Source organism: Mangifera indica, chromosome 13, assembly GCF_011075055.1.
Source record: "Mangifera indica cultivar Alphonso chromosome 13, CATAS_Mindica_2.1, whole genome shotgun sequence".
Taxonomy (NCBI): domain Eukaryota; kingdom Viridiplantae; phylum Streptophyta; class Magnoliopsida; order Sapindales; family Anacardiaceae; genus Mangifera; species Mangifera indica.
The window spans coordinates 14,320,499-14,339,176 of NC_058149.1; the positions used below are offsets into that span (position 1 = coordinate 14,320,499).

Here is an 18,678-nt window from a genome sequence, read left to right on the forward strand (position 1 = left end):
AAATTATATGTTTAAATCAAATAATATTTTGATAGTAAGTCAAAATTTTAGAAATTGGATTTGTAATTTTGTAACTCTATTAAATTGTTAAATTATGTTTTGAGAGTATTTCTATTAAGTTTTGGACAATGTGGATTCTACAGAGTATTTAGACCATTTGCTCAACTCTGATAGCAAGAACAAACACTCTGCATAAATGAATACATTTTGTTGATTTTTTATGAATGAAATATTACATTATATAAACTAGAACCTTCCATAGTTTTAGGAAACATGATAGAAAAAGGAAACTGCCCCTAAACACAGAAACTACAAGTCAGGAAGAAAATAGGAAACTAAAAATAACTACAAGGGATTGATTCTAACTTTCCAACAGTAACTATTCTAGTGTCATATGAGCCATGGATAATATCTACACGATTTACTTTTATAAAGGGGGTTCAAGCTCTTTCTTGATCTGGGCTGGGGTGCTTTTCTGCAGGCACAATATCTTGACGTGCTTGATCACTTGGATTAGGATTTGCATTTCCATGCTCAGTTGAAGGTGTTCCTTGTTCTTCATCGAAAGCAAAATTCTGATCTGTGTGCTGTGAAAAGCTTGAGGGACTTGCTGGGTAGCGATTGCATGGAGAAGGTGTAGTACTAGTAGCTGCCCCCAAACTATGGTGGGCTTGGATGCCAGTTTTTTCTTTGAAAGTATGGGAAGTGAGGTCCCTTGAAACAAAAATTCCTAACAAAGTACGAACCCTTGTCCATAATGACGATCTAGGATTCGATTCTTTCAGGACTTCCCTGTGCTTGTGAAGGAAAATGGCCATGGAAATGATGAGAGTCAAGATTGAAGCTATGCCAGCAATGAGAAACAGCCCCCAGAAACTGTTAAGGCCAAGACGTGAAGAAACTAAGCTGCTGGGGTCCGGGCAGTTGTTCTTCTTGAACCATGCATCTTCAATCTCGTTCATTTTTGGTCCCTCGGTCACATTTAAGATCGCCCTGGAAACGTCTGCGACAAGAGGTGAGCCAAGTGGGAAGGCCTGCAACACAACAAGTGAAAAGAATGCTACATGAGAAGGTGAGGCACATTAGGAGTTGCCTTGGGGCTCAAAAGTTGGTTCGGTTTAATTCAAATTTGCTTAATTTGAATTTAAACCGAGTTTGAGTTAAGAGGTTTAACTCAATCTAGTTTGCAAGCTCGACAAATGACTTGATTTGATTTGAGATTGACTTGTGATTTGATTCAAATTATGTTAAATAATTATCAAAATGACATCATTTTATCTATTATTAAATCAAACGATTTTTTTTTATTAATGAGTTATAAATTTAAACAGTAAATCTGAACAGTAAATTAGATTTATGGATTTAAACTATAAATTAAGTTAAACTTAAATTAAACTTAAACTGAATTATTTTTATTTTTATTTGAATTAAACTCCATCCATATTTAATTTTAATTTAATAAAGTTAAGTTAAATTTAAATTAAACTTTTTTGATTTAAATTGAACTTAAAAAAAAAATTCAAACTAGATTCGATTAATATCTAACCTAATTAGAACAGGCCAGACTTGAAGAGAGTTTAGAGAACTTACAAAGCCAAAACCAGCAGTCTTAAATGTTGGGTCAACCATTGAGTATTTGGAGCAATATTTTCCCAGAAACAATTTAATGTATGGGACTTCATCAAAAGCAGCAGCTATGCCGCCGTTTGCAGTTCCGTTTTGAAAAAGGGCGTCACATTCTTCTACTGAATCATAAACCAGTAGATTTTTGTCCTTAAAACCTAACTGTTTCAAGATCCCCAGAACGAAAGAACCCTGTTGGTACCCAACATTTTCCTCTCTCTTTATCAACTCCGCTACATCACTAACAGTCGGCTGGAGCCTTTGTACAGTAAGGAGAGATGTCAAGCTAGCTGTGTAGCTTTGTGTGAGTATGAGAACCACAAAGCACCACACAATCACCACAAACCGAGCCATATTGCTCAACACTCGCTCGCCTGCAGACGCAATTTGAGGATATTAAAGAACAACATCAATGTAAAGCCTTGCATTGTTGTAAATGGTGAAAGAAATTACGTACGTTGTGCAAACACCATGGTGGAGAAGGAGAACCAGAAACTTGTTCCAACTTGATGCTCAAGTGGGCCGCGAAAATCTTCATTGATTCTGTGCTCAAGGACCCAGATGACGAATCCAATGAAAAGGAAAAAACAAGCAGTTGTAATCCAAAGGTCCCATGACAAGGGCTTCAGGAACACCCATGGACTTTTCTTGTTGTCATCTTTGACTGGCACAATCATTGATACTCCAGATTCGGTATACGGTAATGCGAAGTCCACATATTGTGATCTGTTGGCCACAATTGTAGTATCTCCCACCACAGCATCAAATTTCTGTTCACAGCCACAAAAAAGGAGATTAAATTAGTCATCCAATCTACTATCCAGGTCTATTCACTCCTAATGTCTAGCATCCCAGTCAAATAGATTGATTCATTGTCAATATACACAGGCTCTCATGATAGTCTAAAAGTTTATAAATTATCTATTTAGTTTTACCTTATCATTCTTAATATAAAATGCATATATATACCATCATCTTTCACATATTTTATTGATATGAAATTTGTCTAGATGTTTCATAATGTAATTGCATTCAATAATGAGTATATAATTCGTTAATAAAACTATATGTACCAAATTTTAAATATTCAAAAGGATATTTAAATGGTGTATCATCATATAATTAAATGATTTGATGATGATATATAATTTGGAAGCCTAATTGAATGATTAAAATTGGATCCGAATTCGTTGTGTTGTTATATGAAGTCTTCTAATTACAAATAAAAACTACGGAGCTAGGAAGGATAAGAACTTTTACCCCAAGCTTGACTTGATAGATCATATCATCATAGGAGCCGGCGCTAGAGCCATTAGGCAGTGCAAAGGGAATGAACTCATAACTGATAGCATATGGCAATGCTTGCATTACAGCATTGAAGACATCAATGCAGTAACCAGTGACTGTTGCTGTTTTAGTACTTGGATCTGTTGTGACTTTTACAAAGTCACTGTAACCATTCTTCACCGGCACTACTATGCGCAATTTCTCCCCATTGGTTGGAATTTCCCAGCCCTTTGGAACGGATATAGAGTCTCCTGGCCAAATAATAGCTCCCAGCTGGGATTTTGAAGTAGAATTTGCACTTGTTGAATTCAGCTTCTTCGTTAGTCCACTCTCTGGAGTCCAAAATCCAATCCCTCTTGCTCCATCGCCATTCACATTGACTATCTGAAAAGCTAACGACTGCAAGTGCCCATCAACAAAGGTGTAATCTCCAGTAAGACCTCTGAATCTTGTTGCTGATAATGATTCAAGGAGCTTTGGACCGTTCTTGGAGACGCGAAGTGCTTCAAGGTCTGTTGCATTGGCCAAAACATGTGTGTTATCGAAGCCAAAGCTTGTAGTACCAGCTTTCTCAACTGCCATGGCTAGTGCCATTGTAGCATCGTAAGCCAACAGTCCAAAAATGCTCAGTTGGGCATCAACAAGGCCTGGATTTTCCTGCTGGAATTTTCTCTTCCATCGAATTCGAAAACTCTCCAGCGCTTTAGTTTTTGGAACATAACGCTTTACCCCCAAGACGCCTTGCATTGACTCAATCACAGAAGGCTGCAAGGAGCTCAACAGATCAGTCAGTCCATCAGTAATGATCCAAACGTAGCCTTTGTTCATCATCCCAATCTCTTTAGCCTGAGCAAAAAGCCTAGAGCCAAGAGAAGGGAGCATGTGCACAATGAAGACTCTAGTTTGCATAGTCATTAGCTTATAAAGCTCTTCAGCAATTTGGTCGTCGGAAGCCACCGGAGAAATGACACTTCTGTTAGGGACGCGTGTGTTAATGGCTTCCAATGCATCAGTTAAGTAAGGTATCATTCCTTCACCAAACTCATTGTCCACGTAAATAGGCACAGCTTCTCTCCAACCAAAGACTTGAATAATGGAAGTTATGGCACCGACTTGAGAGGAGTCATTTGCCGTAGCCTGGAAGAAATAGGGACTTCTGAGGGAAGTAAGAGAAGTGCTTGTTGCAGAAAAAGAGATGATAGGCACTTGAGATTTGTTTCCAAGTTCTATAACAAAGTTGGTTTCCATGGAATTCTCCGGTCCTATTATGGCTTGCACTTCCACATTCTTTATCAGGTCTAGCGCTGTAAAATAAACAAAAGGGTTCTCTTAAATTAGATGTCTGAAATATAAACATTTTTTTACACCAATTTTGAACATACAAAATAATAAACTTCTATCGTGTTATCCTATAACTATATAATTTTAAATTAAATATAAAATAATATCTAATTATATATTAAAACATTAACATTTATACCTTCTTATTCTATCTTCTTATTCTATGATCTATGAGTTGCCATTTGATCAAATCACTTTAATTTATTGTGAAGCCTAATCTTAAATGCTTCTTATTCATGGCTAATCTTTTTACAATTTGGAAACAAAGTAATAAGTTAAAACAAAAACACATTCATTTAATGAGTTGATTGTAATCAAATTGCAACAGTAGGATAAATTCGAAGAATAGAGATCAATACAACATCCTCTAATGATTATTCTAACCGAAACTAATAATTAAACTGATTATTTTATTGGTTTATAGTTTAATTGATTCCTAAATTATAATGTGTTCCTTGAATACTATTAAATATTTATCATTTTTTAAATATAAATAATATGTATTTAAACAAAATGATCTAATATCACTCATCTAGTTTTTTCTTATTAAAAATACTTATATAAACAATTAACTTATTTTAACCCACCAAAATCAATTCAATTCAATTATTTTCTCTAATTAATGTTTATTTATTTTTATTAATTCTTCTCTTTCTAATTAATATTTATTTATTTTAAATGATAACTATTCAATTTTTGACCAATTAGTCAACTATACTTTTTTAATATTATCCATTATTATTTCGATTTTTTATATAAATATATACCTAAAAGACAAAAATCAGTTTTTCTAATATGAATTAGATTGAACCAAAAGCCCGTTCACAATCGAATCAATTTAACCAATTAATCTGACTTTAATAACACTGGTCGTAACTATTTATAGTTGAAGAATTGCCAATTTGAACGGTACTCACGAGAGATTCCTTCACTAGTCTGAAACTGATAAACATGTTAGCCCCAAGGTCAAAATATTCTCAACAACCCTATTATTGGCAGCGCAAATTAAGATTTCTTTGTCCTAGCTTATTATTTTCTCACATGTTAGCCCCAAGATTGATGCACCGCAACATTTGAAAATGCGTTGAGACTTTTTGGCCAACTCTTATATTATTATTATTCTAATATGTTTTCCAAGGGTCAACTATATATGCTGCTTAATCAGCCTTCATTTTTTCTTTTTCTTCTGAAAATCTAACTCTGAGTTTGGCTTGTGATGGCTCTCTGTCTAGAACTGGCGAAATTCTGACAATAAATACCAGACTCTATATATAATTTAATTGGTTATAAAATTTTCATTCTTCAAAATGTACTATTTCTCTTAGCAAAGACTTCAGAAGGTTGATTACGCAGTTTGTTCTCCAAAAGGGTCACTGTACTTGTTTGTTGGAAGAGTGTAAATGAAACAAGTTTAGGAGTCAATACATGGAGTCTTGGATCCAAAAATTCACAACACACAGGAGAGATACCAGTTATATATGAGAATTCTATATCGTTTGAGATGGTAATACAATACTGGTTAATATTTTGACACTGGGCGGGTAGAAATATCCTAGAAAAGCATGAGAGATAATGGATGTCTATGCGTATCCTACGTATCGGATGCATGCTATAACAAAAATGGATAAAAAACAACAGCTGAAAGAAGAGAGGGAGATGTAGTTTTACGTACCAGCAGCAGCTGCACCAATAACGTTCCCCTTGGAGTGTCTGGTGTTTAAGATGAGCCTGGTTTTGTAGTGAGACTTGGTGGCATAAAAGTCTGAAAGTGCCATGTTGATGCAGCTCAAACTCATCTTCCCAAATTCTCCATCTCGGTTAAGAATCACTCCCACATTAACAGGGACCGTACTGTTCTGTGACATGGCCGTGTCTATGGCTAATAGACACAGAAATAAAGAGAAAGGAACAAGATTGCAAGGTCTCAATCTCATCTTTGAAGCGTTGACACAAAGGGTTTGGATAAGAAATTGATAGCTTAACTTGTTTGTATATATATAGGGAGAAATAAGATACAATTTAATTTGAAAAGTATGAATATGTATAAGGTCAAGAAGAAAGAGTACTACACGGTTATACTTTGCATGGAAAGGACAAAATAAAGCAATAATTTTCTAAATTGAAATTACAAATTTTAGAAGAATTCTATTGCTGACTTTGATTGCAGGAAAATTTCATGCTTCTACTGTCAATTCATAAGAATTTGACTCAAAAAATCGATCACAATTTCAATATTTATAATTTTTTTTTTTCAATATAGTAAAACAACAATTTTAAATTAAAGCGTTGGTATTACATTAGAATCTCTAAATTTTGATAGAATGGTGAAAGATTAGAGAAACAATTTTATTCTTATTTGAACAATCATCACTTAAAATTTTAAAATAGACATTTCATTATCAATATAAAATTATTAATTTTATAAGTTTTATTAAGTTTTGAGAGGTTTAAAAGAAACCAAGGTTTTAAGAATTATATATTAATTAGATAATAGAGAAATTTTTTGATCTTTTTAGTGAAACTTTAATACTATTAGTAATTTCTCTATTCTTATAGTTTTTCTTGTTTTTGAGTTGTCATGTAAACACTTGTGTTTTTTTTTCTCTTCTGATGTTTGTTTTGTATGGCCTCGACTATTTGTTTTCTGGATTTCCTCGGAATTAACAATATACATACATAGGCAATCGCAACAGTTGCAATCACAGGTTATAGTAATTTCAATGTATTTTTACGCATGTGGTGTAATGTAACGGTGGCATGAGATGATAAAGAATCTGACTGTGGTTAAAGCAAAGCTCATTAAAAATTGCATGAAAACCAGAGCTAACGATTTGTCAATAACAACTCGGAGGCACGATTCTGTCTGATTCATAAATAGTCGCCGTCGTTTACCTTGACCAGATCAAAGTATCTTGTGAGCCAAGTTGCCAACTTACACTACAATCAAGAAAGAATCTTCTCTCCCCCAGTTCATAATTTTACTTTTCTTCTTTCAATCTAATTTCAGCTGCTTTAATATTTGATCTTCAAAGTCAAAATCAACGGATCTTGTAATTGAAAAGCAAGAATCTAAAACTACGCTGTGCAGTGATGAGACTCTTTAAAGCCTTTGAATGAGTAAACATATATATGTATGTATGTATGTTTATGTATATAAAACCTGCACAATGGTTACTCATCAAGCAATCCCAAGCTTCCTTCCAGGAACCATCCTTTGCCATATAAAAAGCATAGTTTTCAAGTTAAAAACTTCTAAAATTCCCATCATTATATTCTATAATCAGAGCCACAAACATATATATGGTACGTGTTGTCATTGATACCCAAATTAAAATTTTAAATTTTTGTAGTAAAAATATAGTAAAAGAAAGTAGAGATCGTTTCCTCGAAGAGCTTTAATTAGTATATCATCACAAATAAATCGAAACAAAGAAATAAGAAGGGTTTTGAATTGAATACAAATTCTAATTAAAAATAATAAATAAAAATTCAGCGAAATAATCTAAAACAAATAATCAGTTAAGCAAACCTTGGTCTACGGTCACATCCACCATTGAAACTACGATTGATCATCGAAACCAAAAATATCAAATTAATTATTCAAATATTCGTTGTGGTATTAAATTTACATGTCATTTCTTATGATTAGTTAACCAAAAACATGTATTTCAATTAACCTTTATTGATTAATAATTCAGATACAATCTCGAATTTAATTAAATAACAGCATTACGAATTAGAAAGACCAACGAAGCAAGACAACACAAACGTACGATATTGCATTTAATCCAATTAATTATTTTCTTAGGATTTACAGTTTCTAATGCAGCAAACGATAAACCTAGTTGTCACTTCGATTAGATAAATTGAACAATTACGAATTCAACACCTAATCTAACAGTAGATTATATTAATTGATAAACTAATCGCGTACCTTAACAATCAATCAACACAATCATGAAAAATATTAAAGTATTGATTAAAATTGGAAATATTGGTTAACTTAATTTTTTTTCTTATTCTTTCTCCTTGATGTTAGTGTTCATCATTTGAGCAATCCACACCAAGTTTCAAGTTTGCCATCCTCGACTCAAACCAATCTCAAGTTTGCTCTTAATTCAATTTGCATCAACCCCTGATTTTAGAGGTATTGATATAACATTTTAAAATATTGTCAATGGAAATTCATTTATATAGAGTAATTCTCTAATCAAGAAGTTATGATATTAATTATATTCATCGATCAGTAGATTGAAAATTATCATTTATATTAATATAAACATATATTGTCTTTCATAATTTTTTGTGATAGAAAATATCAAGTTAGATTATAAATTTTGAGTTATCATTTAAGTAGTCAGATTATTTAACTAATAACGTGGAGCTCGGAATTGGGAATTCGAAGTCCCTAGACTTCATTATAATTTAAATCAAGAGGAAAAGGCAAATTTTGTCGATTGTTTAAAATAGACAATATATTAATAATATTAATTAATTTAAATTTAGTTAAGACAATATCTAAGGGATTATTTAAGGCTTGTGCAAAGTATAACGGATTTTATAATATGGATCAAGCCATGGATTAGGAAGACAAAGTCTGCAGACATGAATTGAAATTCAATAGTTTGGAGAAGAAAGTGAATTTTGAATTAAAATTGTTTAGTTAAGCAAGGTTTCAATCATAGTCACAGTCGGACCACCTATTAGATGTCAAAATCAGTTTAATTTTTAGTTATTGGATAGGATGCTTCCAGGAAATTATTCTCAAGAGTACCATCACTTAATTCAATAAATTTTTGTGTATCTATTTTGAGTATACAAATAGACACATGTTTATATGTATCATCACATGATTGAGTGATTTTGAATTAATAATAAAATAATATCAAATTACATAATGATACGTATAAATGTATATATATTTGTATATCTAAAGTTGATATACATAGTATTACTTTTCTTAATTTTGTAACTTAATTATTAAATTCAAAAGATGTTTGTACACTAACTTAATTCAATTCGAATTCATTGCTAAATATATAGGTAAGATAAATAATATTATCGAATAAGTAAATAGTATAGTTGAAAAGATAAACAAATTCAATTCAAAATTATGTTGACAATATTAAACCTCAATTTTAAAATCTAAGAAATGGGTAAGTTCTTTTTTCCTAATCACTAATTTAGATCTAAAATTTCAATAATAATGTGTAATTGTTGGGCATTAATGTGGATATGATCGGAGCTAGACTGAGTTAAGAATGTTGTTTAATTTGAATCAAATCAAGCTAAACTAAAGTACTTTTAGCTTGAAATCAATGTTTTACCGATGTTATTGTATCAAAACTTGTCTCATTGACAATTATTTTTTTCCCTGATTATTTTTCATTTTTTAAGTAATTCTTACTTCTTCAATAATATTTCAATGAGTAATTCAGCCCTTCTGAATCCGAATGGATGGGATCACATGATATAATAATTTCTTCAATGAATAATATTAATGCATGTGTAATGTAATGGTGGCTGAGGACAAGGAACCTGGCTGTGCTTATAACAGAAGTCTTTTAAAAATGTGTGGAAAATTGAATGGGGCACGCCAGAATTTAACAACTAAGGGAGAGAAATTTGATACTGTCTGATTCATAAATAAACCATATATAATAAATATGCGTTTACCTTGACCAAATCAAAGTCAAATAATTAAAACGCAAGAATCTAAGACTGTTGCGTAGGGAAAGTAGAGAAATATTTAACCTCAGTGGTTTTAAAAACTGGGTTAATATTTGGTTCAATTCTAAAAACATTGGTTTTAAGTTTATAAATAAGGAGTTAGTGTATATATTATTATCTGAAATTTGTTTATGTTTGGGTATTAAGTAAATCAAGTTGAGTGAATGATAAATTTGAGTGAATTATGGGATGAGTGAAAATATCAAGTTGGAGATTATTAATTTTGTGTTAATTACTTTACTTACTCAAAAAGCCTTTGATAAATGGTAAGTTGCTTCTAATCCAACCTTTGATATCACATTGTTTAACAAATAGTTTAGAGATACGGATTCGGATTCCATCTTTAGAAATCAACATTAATCTAGTCAAGAGAGACCAATATGAGTTTTGATCAATACATTCAATTCAATCTAGTCAAAAGGGATCAAAATGAGTTTTGACTAATACAATCAATTCGACCAATAATCAAGTCAATTCAACCGTCAATCAAACTAGAAATAGATTGAATAAACATTTAAACAATATTCAATGAAACAGAATTTTGGTGTGATGGAATCTGTTGTATTTTCAATTTGAATCTCACCAATTACAAAATTTTACAACTTAATAATAGTATTGGTCCGAACGGGACTGAACAAAGATTAGAAGTAGAATTCTGTAATCAAGGACTCAATCAAGTTCAGAGTCTATAAACTGCCGGAATTAATATATTGGAATGTCAAAATCAATTTAATCAAAGTTCAAGATCCGTAATTAGTTGGCCTTTGTTCCAAGTTTGACGATTCAGACACGTTTGAAGGGTCACACTGTATAGTTTAAGACAAACTTTGCTCAATAGGTCACAGTGAAAAATAAAGAAAAGGTAAAAGCCTAGAAGGATCATATTGTTACATCAAATATAATTGCTTTTAGATTGGAAATCAATTACTCTTCCGGGTGAAACATGAACCGAATGTACAAGATTTCTAGTTAACTACTGGACTAAAAATTGATTGTTTTCTCAGATTACAAACAATACGCAGAAGGGTTATACGCCGGTAGTGGCGGTGGCGATGTTATAAGCACAATACATGTAAGGACCTTGTTCCATAAGCAGCTTTCCTCATTCATCTCTTGAAGCAGGATCCATCCCAGTTGATAGACTATCAGCAAAATACTCCTGTTGTTTCACGTTGACGCCGTGCTGCTCATTCAATCATAAAAATGCAATCACAATGAAAGTATGAGACGTCAGGGCATCTGTACATAACTGAAATTATGGTCTCTCAATATCTTAACCAGACATCAGGGCATTTAGAGCAATTGCATATACTTTCACCCTGACCAAGACCATAACATTAATTTACACCCTTTCACAACTAAACCGTATTACAATCTCAACTTACAGCTTAAAGAAGATTAAGCATGCCCAAGACCAATTGATGACATATGTAACATGCATAAACATTCAAATATTGATTCTTCAAAGGCCATATATCTGCCCGATAGTCAAAAATTAAAGGTGATATCAAAGAACAAAATAATTAATTGAAGCTATGTTAAATTTTGTTCCGCTCAAACATCATTTTTGCAACTTAACTTATCCCACAAGCAGTACAAACATTATATTTATATGTTCATCATAAAAGAATAACACAAAAGGCCAATCAATGGTATAATTTGATTTTACATTAAATGTCACACGATCATTTTATGTGAATAAAGAATTTCTTGAAAAGACAAACACTTTTACTGTTTCTCCTTTCAAAATCTCAACAACTCACACAAATATTATGTAACGTGTTGAAAGTTAAATTAGACAATCATAGCTTTCATGTACATTCATCCAACTCATAAAAAAAGCCTTGGAATTAAGTTCAAAGCAAGCACATAAAGAGAAAAAGTTAATAGCATACTGAAGGGCGTCATTTGCAACTGCCGAAACAAACTTCTGTGTGGCAACTGCTACCACCCTAATTCTGAAAGAAATAATATATGAAGTTAGTTTAACTTGACAATGTATAATAATCAAACGAAAAGGGCAAACAAACAAGCTGGAGTTTTAAAACCAAGATTTGAGCTAAACAAACAGTTAAGCATCAAAAGCATAGTTTTCTCAGAACTTTAAAATACAGTCCTCACTTACATGAGCTAGCTACTTCAAAGTAGAAAGCAAACCAACTACACAGCTACAACAAGAACAAAACTTTCAGCTTTACTTAAATTTTGCTTCCTTCAAAAATATATAAGGATGGTTTCATACATCCAAAAGAAAAAAATCCAACACCATATATTATATCAGGACAAGAACACGATGAGTTCAAACACGGGCATAAACACTGACTTGGCATATTTTGAATTAGAGATGAAACATGGGCACTACATTTGAACTCTGTATGTAGTATTTTTTATAGCCAAGTCTGCGCTTTCCAAGAGCTCTTAATTCAGAATTCAACACTATCCACTTAAAAACAAGGTTCGGAAGAAGAACTATTTGAAACCCCAGGAACAAATTCATGTTTAAAATTGAAAAGAATAAAAGGAATACCTACAATCTAACATCGGGACATTGAAAGCCTTTCTTTGCTAATTAATGCTCCAGCAATTCATCAGGTATCTATCAAACAAAGAAAATAAGAATTTTTATTATGTATTTATGCCAAGTTTTACAAATTGGACAAATCCTCGCTGTTGGGAAGACAACAATTAAACTAGAAGTACCAAAATCAAACTATTTCCTACTTAATTAAATTATGCGGTAGTAAATAATTAACTAAAATATGATTTTATTATATCGAACAATTAAAAATAAATATAATAAAAAATGATACAATTTAACATGGTTGAAGAGTAAAACCATAATACTTTGCCCAAATAAACCAATCTATTATATAAAAAAAATAATATGCTATTTTCAGCTTACGAATGAGTAGGCAACTCTCCAAAACAACAAAACAAAGAAATAACAAAATTGTAAAAACATATGAAATATCATAGCAAACTCGAAAGTCTATATCTTACGTTACAGGTTTAAAAACAGATATCCATTGTTCAAAATATAACACTAGATGTGCCAAAAATATTATAAAAATTTGAAAGTAATCTAATGGTAGACGAAATAGAAAGAGATGTTTTTCTAAGAACCGTCTAAATAGAATTACACTAAATAACTAGTCACATTTCAATATCACGATCTTCATCATTTAGAATGAAGAACAATAAATTTTTTACTAGCAGTAAAAAAATCAATGTAATTTAACCGTGAAATTTAAAGAACAAAAAAATTTCCCCTATACACACTGAAAACCCAAGACTACTTTTTTATCTCTTATTCTCTCTCTTTTTTATTTTGACTTGTGTTATTTATATACTCTCAAAATTAGTTTACTTAGTCATTCATATTTTAGTCAAATCTCCTTATCTAAATTATATTTATTCCTTGCAGCAATGCAATTAAGTTTACTTATGAAGGAAATGTAGGAATTAAGCTCTACGTGGTAATTAAGTCGCCTTTTGTCAAAGAAGAGACAAATTAGAAGTTGAATGCATTATCAATCAACCACAACTTACACTAAAGAAGAGAAAAACCAATCAACATCCCAAAATGACAATGACCAAAAAGGATTTCATGATAGAAAACATAGTGAAGGTTCTTTCCAAGACCATTTGTGGGTTGATGAACCAAGAACCCTTGTTAACAATGGAAACTCTGTGGATGGAGATTTAGAGGGACAGGAAACGACAGTTTGGATTCGATGTGATGTGCACGATGCTGGAATTGGAACACCAGGTACATCCATGCTTCAAGTGTTCATTACAAAATTTAACTTGGCTCTGCCTTTTACAGAAAGATTAATTGATGTTATTGCCATATCACAGAAAATGCTTTACCAATTCTATTTAAACAGCACATGCAAGTTAGTGCGGATCGTGCTCGTAAGTATGGTGGAACAGGACTTGGCCTTGCAATATGCAAACAGCTAGTAAAGTATTCTAGCCACAACAAAAGATGTTTACAGATGTAAATCCAAGATCACTCCCCTAACTTTCTTGTGCATTTGAAATAGGTTGAGCTGATGGGGAGTTATCTCACTGTCACTAGCAAAGTAAACTGTGGTTCTACATTTACTTTTATACTCCCTCACAGCGTTTCAACAATCACTAATAATTCTGATGATCCTGATGAGCTATCAGATATGGCTAAGCACGATGCTGCAAATGATGACTTGACAGCTGGCTTTTTTCCAACTCCAACCACGGACGTTAGGTTCACTATTCTCTTCTAATGGATCCAGCAGGCCTAAAAAATTATTATCAAATAATATAGGTTTTACTAGTGCTAAACTTAATGGGTTCTCAGAGTATGCATACTCATTTCCCTCCGATAATGTTAGACCAAAAGAGACTACTTCACCTGAGGATGCCTGTTCTGTGGCAGAAGTTGCAGAGACACTATCAGAACCTGAAAGTTCATTTAGTCACAGCCCTGGAACTGATAATGAAAATGAATTTGCTAGAGGTAGACAGTGTCACATTGACATGGATCATCAATTACAAAACCCTATGACAGAGTTCCCTATGCACTCGAAGGCTAATGAGGAAACAGTTGCAGTGACAAGGAGCAGTGAACCCAAACAATCATGTCTAAGGCAGGATAAATCTGACACATATTCCCAGTGCACATCTACCAGCAGCCCGGAACTACTCAAAACAAGACTAGGACTAAAGATTCTTCTTGTAGAAGACAACAAGATTAATGTGATTGTCACCTAGTCAATGATGAAGCGGTTACTCCATAGCATGGATGTTGTGAATAATGGAGTTGAAACTGTTCGGGCAGTTCAACGCTGTGATTATGATCTTGTTTTAATGGTAATTTGTAGAATATGAATATTTTTGTTTTGCTTGCATTTTCTTTCTATTGACTTGCTGTTCATTACTTAAACCTTGCAACTTCTAAACCATTTGTCATACAAATTTTGTTAGGATGTACACATGCCAGTTATGGATGGCCTTCAAGCTACAAGAATAATTCGCTCTTACGAAGACAATGGAAATTGGAATGCTGCTGCCAAGGCCGGACTCTAGCTTTCTAGTTGGATATATATTTATTTACACTAACGAAGTAATTGATACAAATGCAGATGACGGCTAATGCATTGTCAGAGAGTGCGGAAGAGTGTCACTTTTCGAAAACTAAGAGTGTCTTGAACAATATTTTCCACGATACCTCTTGTAAATTCTTGCTTGTGTACAAAAAACGATAGGAAGGTTTTGCAATCAATGTATCATGCTCTTCTCAGCCATTAGTGTCTCTCTGTAACTAGTAAGATCAACATTATTCTTTCCTTTCTGTCCCAAGAACTCTTTAATAGTATCACTGGGTCCTAGTTTGCTGCTAAGATTTGGAAATAATGGAGAGTGAGGCAAGAAAATGCAGGAATTATAGGTACTTGGGTATAATAGACTGCGTGAAGAATTTTTACTGGTCTATTAATTCGATGAAACTGTGAAATTTTCAAGGAAGCTAATGGGATTTTCCTTCTGATGCAATGTAATGTTCTAGTCACACCATACAATTAGGCCAAAACAAATTATGACATGACTAGGATCTGTATGTTGTTACTCAAAATCTGTTTCAGAAAAAGTAACTATTTTCCAAATGATGTGTGTACTTTATGTACATCCAGTTTGAAGTATTTAATTGGGTTTCCAAATAATGTGTCATTTGAATAATTTTGAATTTAAGATAATATAATACCTGATCATATAATGATATATTGCTAAAACCTGGGTGCATATAACATTGCTCATGTTCAATTCAGATGCTCTGGAGTGTAACAACATGGAAATAATGCTAAATTTCTCTTATGTTTCTTTTGAAAGTATAAATTTATAGGAAGCCAATGTGGAAAGTAATCCTGGTTCCTACCATTTACTAGAGTATAGACAGAAAGCATAATCAGAGCATGGGATGAACTAAAGAAAAAATTACAAAGGACTCAACAGTCTTGTCATTTTCTTCAACGAAATAACTGACATTGGTTATAATTCTAGTGTATAATAGAGAATAGAGCTTAAACATAAACAAAAACTGGAGAAAGCCGTAGAAAAAACAGGAGTTTCATTAAGCTTTAGTATGCTAGTTATTCGCTATCAATGTACAACTCTGTAACTGAACAAAGACATCATAGATTGTGGGAAATGGCTTCATGCCCAACAATCGTCCTTGTACTTCCAATGTTTTGTTTAATCCTTGTAAAAAATAAAAAAAATCAACTCTTTTTCTAGCATATGAGCATACCTGACTCCATCTTCAGAGCAATTTTACTCTATCTCATAAAATAAATCCACACCATTAAGGCAAACTCCATATTAGTAAAGCACTTAAAGATGTTGGTATCTTGACACTTTGTATGTTGCAAAGATTAAAAATAAAACTGTGACAGACTTTGTGTCTAAAACAGACAATATTAGGTTAGGCTAATAGATGAGGATGTTAGAATTGGTATTAAAGCCATTCTGCGTGTTTTGTTATGTATGTGTGAATATCTCATATCACTTGAGAATGTTAAATTGTGGCCTCTAAAGCCTCTTCGCTTGTCTTGCTCTTGAGTATGCTAAACCATGACATCTTGAACCAGGATGTTATATATTTTAAATCCCCCTTTCGCATGTTTTGTTCGATATGTATGAACATCCCACACCATTTGAGTATGTTAAACTATGTCATCCATAGATCCAAAGTTAGTTTGCGTGTCCTGCTCTTAAGTATGCTAAACCATGATGTCTAGAACCATGATGTTATATATCCTACCTTCCTTATTGTTGTAAAACTTGGAATTATTTGTTGGATCAAGGGTTATCAATTTTCAAGTGAAAAAAGGGTATAGAAAACAGAGTGTTAAAGAGAGTAAAGTGACCTATGTATAAATTTGGATGAATAATCTAAGTTCCATTTTCATTTCCATACAAAGTCACTTATATAGATCAAAGTACAAGATTACATGTCAAGAGTTAATGCTAACCATTCTCATATTAGCAAAAAGTACTATAAAATGTAGATCATCAACCATTTTAGACAAAATATCAACTAACCAAAATAGTTGTGTTGATTTGGATTAAATAAAATGACACAAATAACCTCAAGTCACTAATAGGTACTTTGATTTGGATCAAAGTACACAAACTCTTAGTATGCATTTGCTTCATTGTTGAATAATTAAAGTGACCAAACCTCTTATGTCAAATATTAGAGCTTAGTTTAACATGTTGATATGCATTAACACAAGTTTGCTTCTAGTTTATGGCATAATTCTTGTCTTTCATGTTAACAATAATTAATTCACAGCCTAATTGATAAAAAATAATGCAAGACTTATTTTCAAAGTGCAAAGTATAGCCATTTTTCAACATCTGTCCCACATTTAACTGATTATGATTAATTTCAAGAACTAAAACAACATCTTTAATGACTTTAGTACTTGATGGAGTTTCAATGCATATAACCCTTTTCCCTTGACATCCAAGAGTTCATCATTGTCGATCTTCACCTTGAAGAGGTAAGTTTCATCCAAGTTTTTGAGAAGTTCAGCTTCATATGCCATGTGATTGGAACACCACTGTCTATCAACCAAGTGGTATGCATTTTGTCAGTTGCAAGACAAGTTGCAACAAATAAATTTTCACTTGGTTCTTTTTGTTTCTCAACTTGTTGACTTGTTGAACTTGATGAGTTGGGTTTCCTCCTTTGTTCTTGTATACTTTATCCATATGGCCTAACTGGTTACACCTTACATTGGGTCTGAACCAATAATGGCTTTGTGAATGGCCTTTCTTTTTGGAGTGTGGACATGGAGGTTATCTCCTTTTCTTCTCACTATTTCTCGGTCCTTCATTCTCTTTGTTTCCATTTTCCCCTCTTTTCCACTGGATGTTTTTTACTTGAGCTACTACCAGGTTGCTTCTCATTGAGCTTTACATTAAAAACTCCTTTAGTTGCATCTTCATGCCTCAAAGCTCTCCTTTAATCTTGAGCTTTCAAGGCATTTACTATTTCTAATAAAGTCAATTCTGAAAAGTCTTTTAAATCTTCTAATGAGAATATCTTTGTCTCATACCTTTTAGGGATGCTTATAAGGATTTTCTCTACTATCCTCATATCTGATAATTTCTTGCCCATCATCCTAATCTGATTCACTATCTTCATGATTCGGTTAGTGTATTCAGTAATAGTTTCTACTTCCTTCATCTTTAGGCCTTCAAATTCTCTCCTCAAGTTTAGGGCAAACATTTCCCTTGATTTTTCAATGCCCTAGGAATTTTCTTTAAGTTTGTCCCAAACTTCCTTAGTAGTTTCGCAAGCTATAATGTTGATGAAAATAACATTAGTTACTTCTTGGTGGATAATAGACAAAGCTTTTGGACCTTTGGTAACTTTTTCTTCATGCATCCTTATTTGATTTAAAGGAGGATTGGACCCTAATGAAGGTGGTTTTTTCGCCTCAACATACTGCCAAAGTCCTACACCTCTTAAGAAAGCTTTCATTTTAACTATCCAAATTTGATAATTTTCACCATTATAAACATAAGGAGATAAAGAAGATGAGGATGAAGTCATTTACTTGACTAAAGAAAGCTTTTTTTGGTTGCCGATGAGTTTTGATTCAAAATGAATAGCTCCACTAAGTTCATAGAAGCTCTTATACCATATTGAAA

The 18,678-nt window shown here is 32.7% G+C and overlaps 2 protein-coding genes across 2 annotated transcripts in view; both read right to left on the reverse strand.

Moving 5' to 3' along the window:
• Positions 1 to 193: 193 nt before the first annotated feature.
• Positions 194 to 6,192, reverse strand: LOC123194411 (glutamate receptor 2.2-like). Its single transcript, XM_044607601.1, has 5 exons — positions 5,924 to 6,192; positions 2,884 to 4,214; positions 2,081 to 2,393; positions 1,591 to 1,997; positions 194 to 1,034 (listed from the first exon to the last, which is right to left on the reverse strand). Exons 1-5 carry the CDS (start codon positions 6,183 to 6,185, stop codon positions 441 to 443), a joined length of 2,907 nt encoding a protein of 968 aa, XP_044463536.1. The 5' UTR covers positions 6,186 to 6,192; the 3' UTR covers positions 194 to 440.
• Positions 6,193 to 11,083: 4,891 nt separating this feature from the next.
• The window catches only part of LOC123194212 (transcription initiation factor TFIID subunit 10-like), a 29,262-nt gene continuing 21,667 nt past the window's right edge, over positions 11,084 to 18,678 (reverse strand). Inside the window, exon 7 of the mRNA XM_044607368.1 lies at positions 11,084 to 11,164. Coding sequence (XP_044463303.1) covers positions 11,084 to 11,164 — 81 coding nt within the window. The remainder of the gene's footprint in view (positions 11,165 to 18,678) is intronic.

What these genes read in the sequence shown, in the direction of transcription:
- LOC123194411 (XM_044607601.1), bottom strand. Translation starts at nt 6,185, where the DNA reads ATGAGATTGAGACCTTGCAATCTTGTTCCTTTCTCTTTATTTCTGTGT. An exon ending in TCTATCAAGTCAAGCTTGGG is followed by an intron (nt 2,394 to 2,883) that starts GTAAAAGTTCTT and finishes GGCTGTGAACAG; the next exon opens with AAATTTGATGCTGTGGTGGG. An exon ending in AGACTGCTGGTTTTGGCTTT is followed by an intron (nt 1,035 to 1,590) that starts GTAAGTTCTCTA and finishes GTTGTGTTGCAG; the next exon opens with GCCTTCCCACTTGGCTCACC.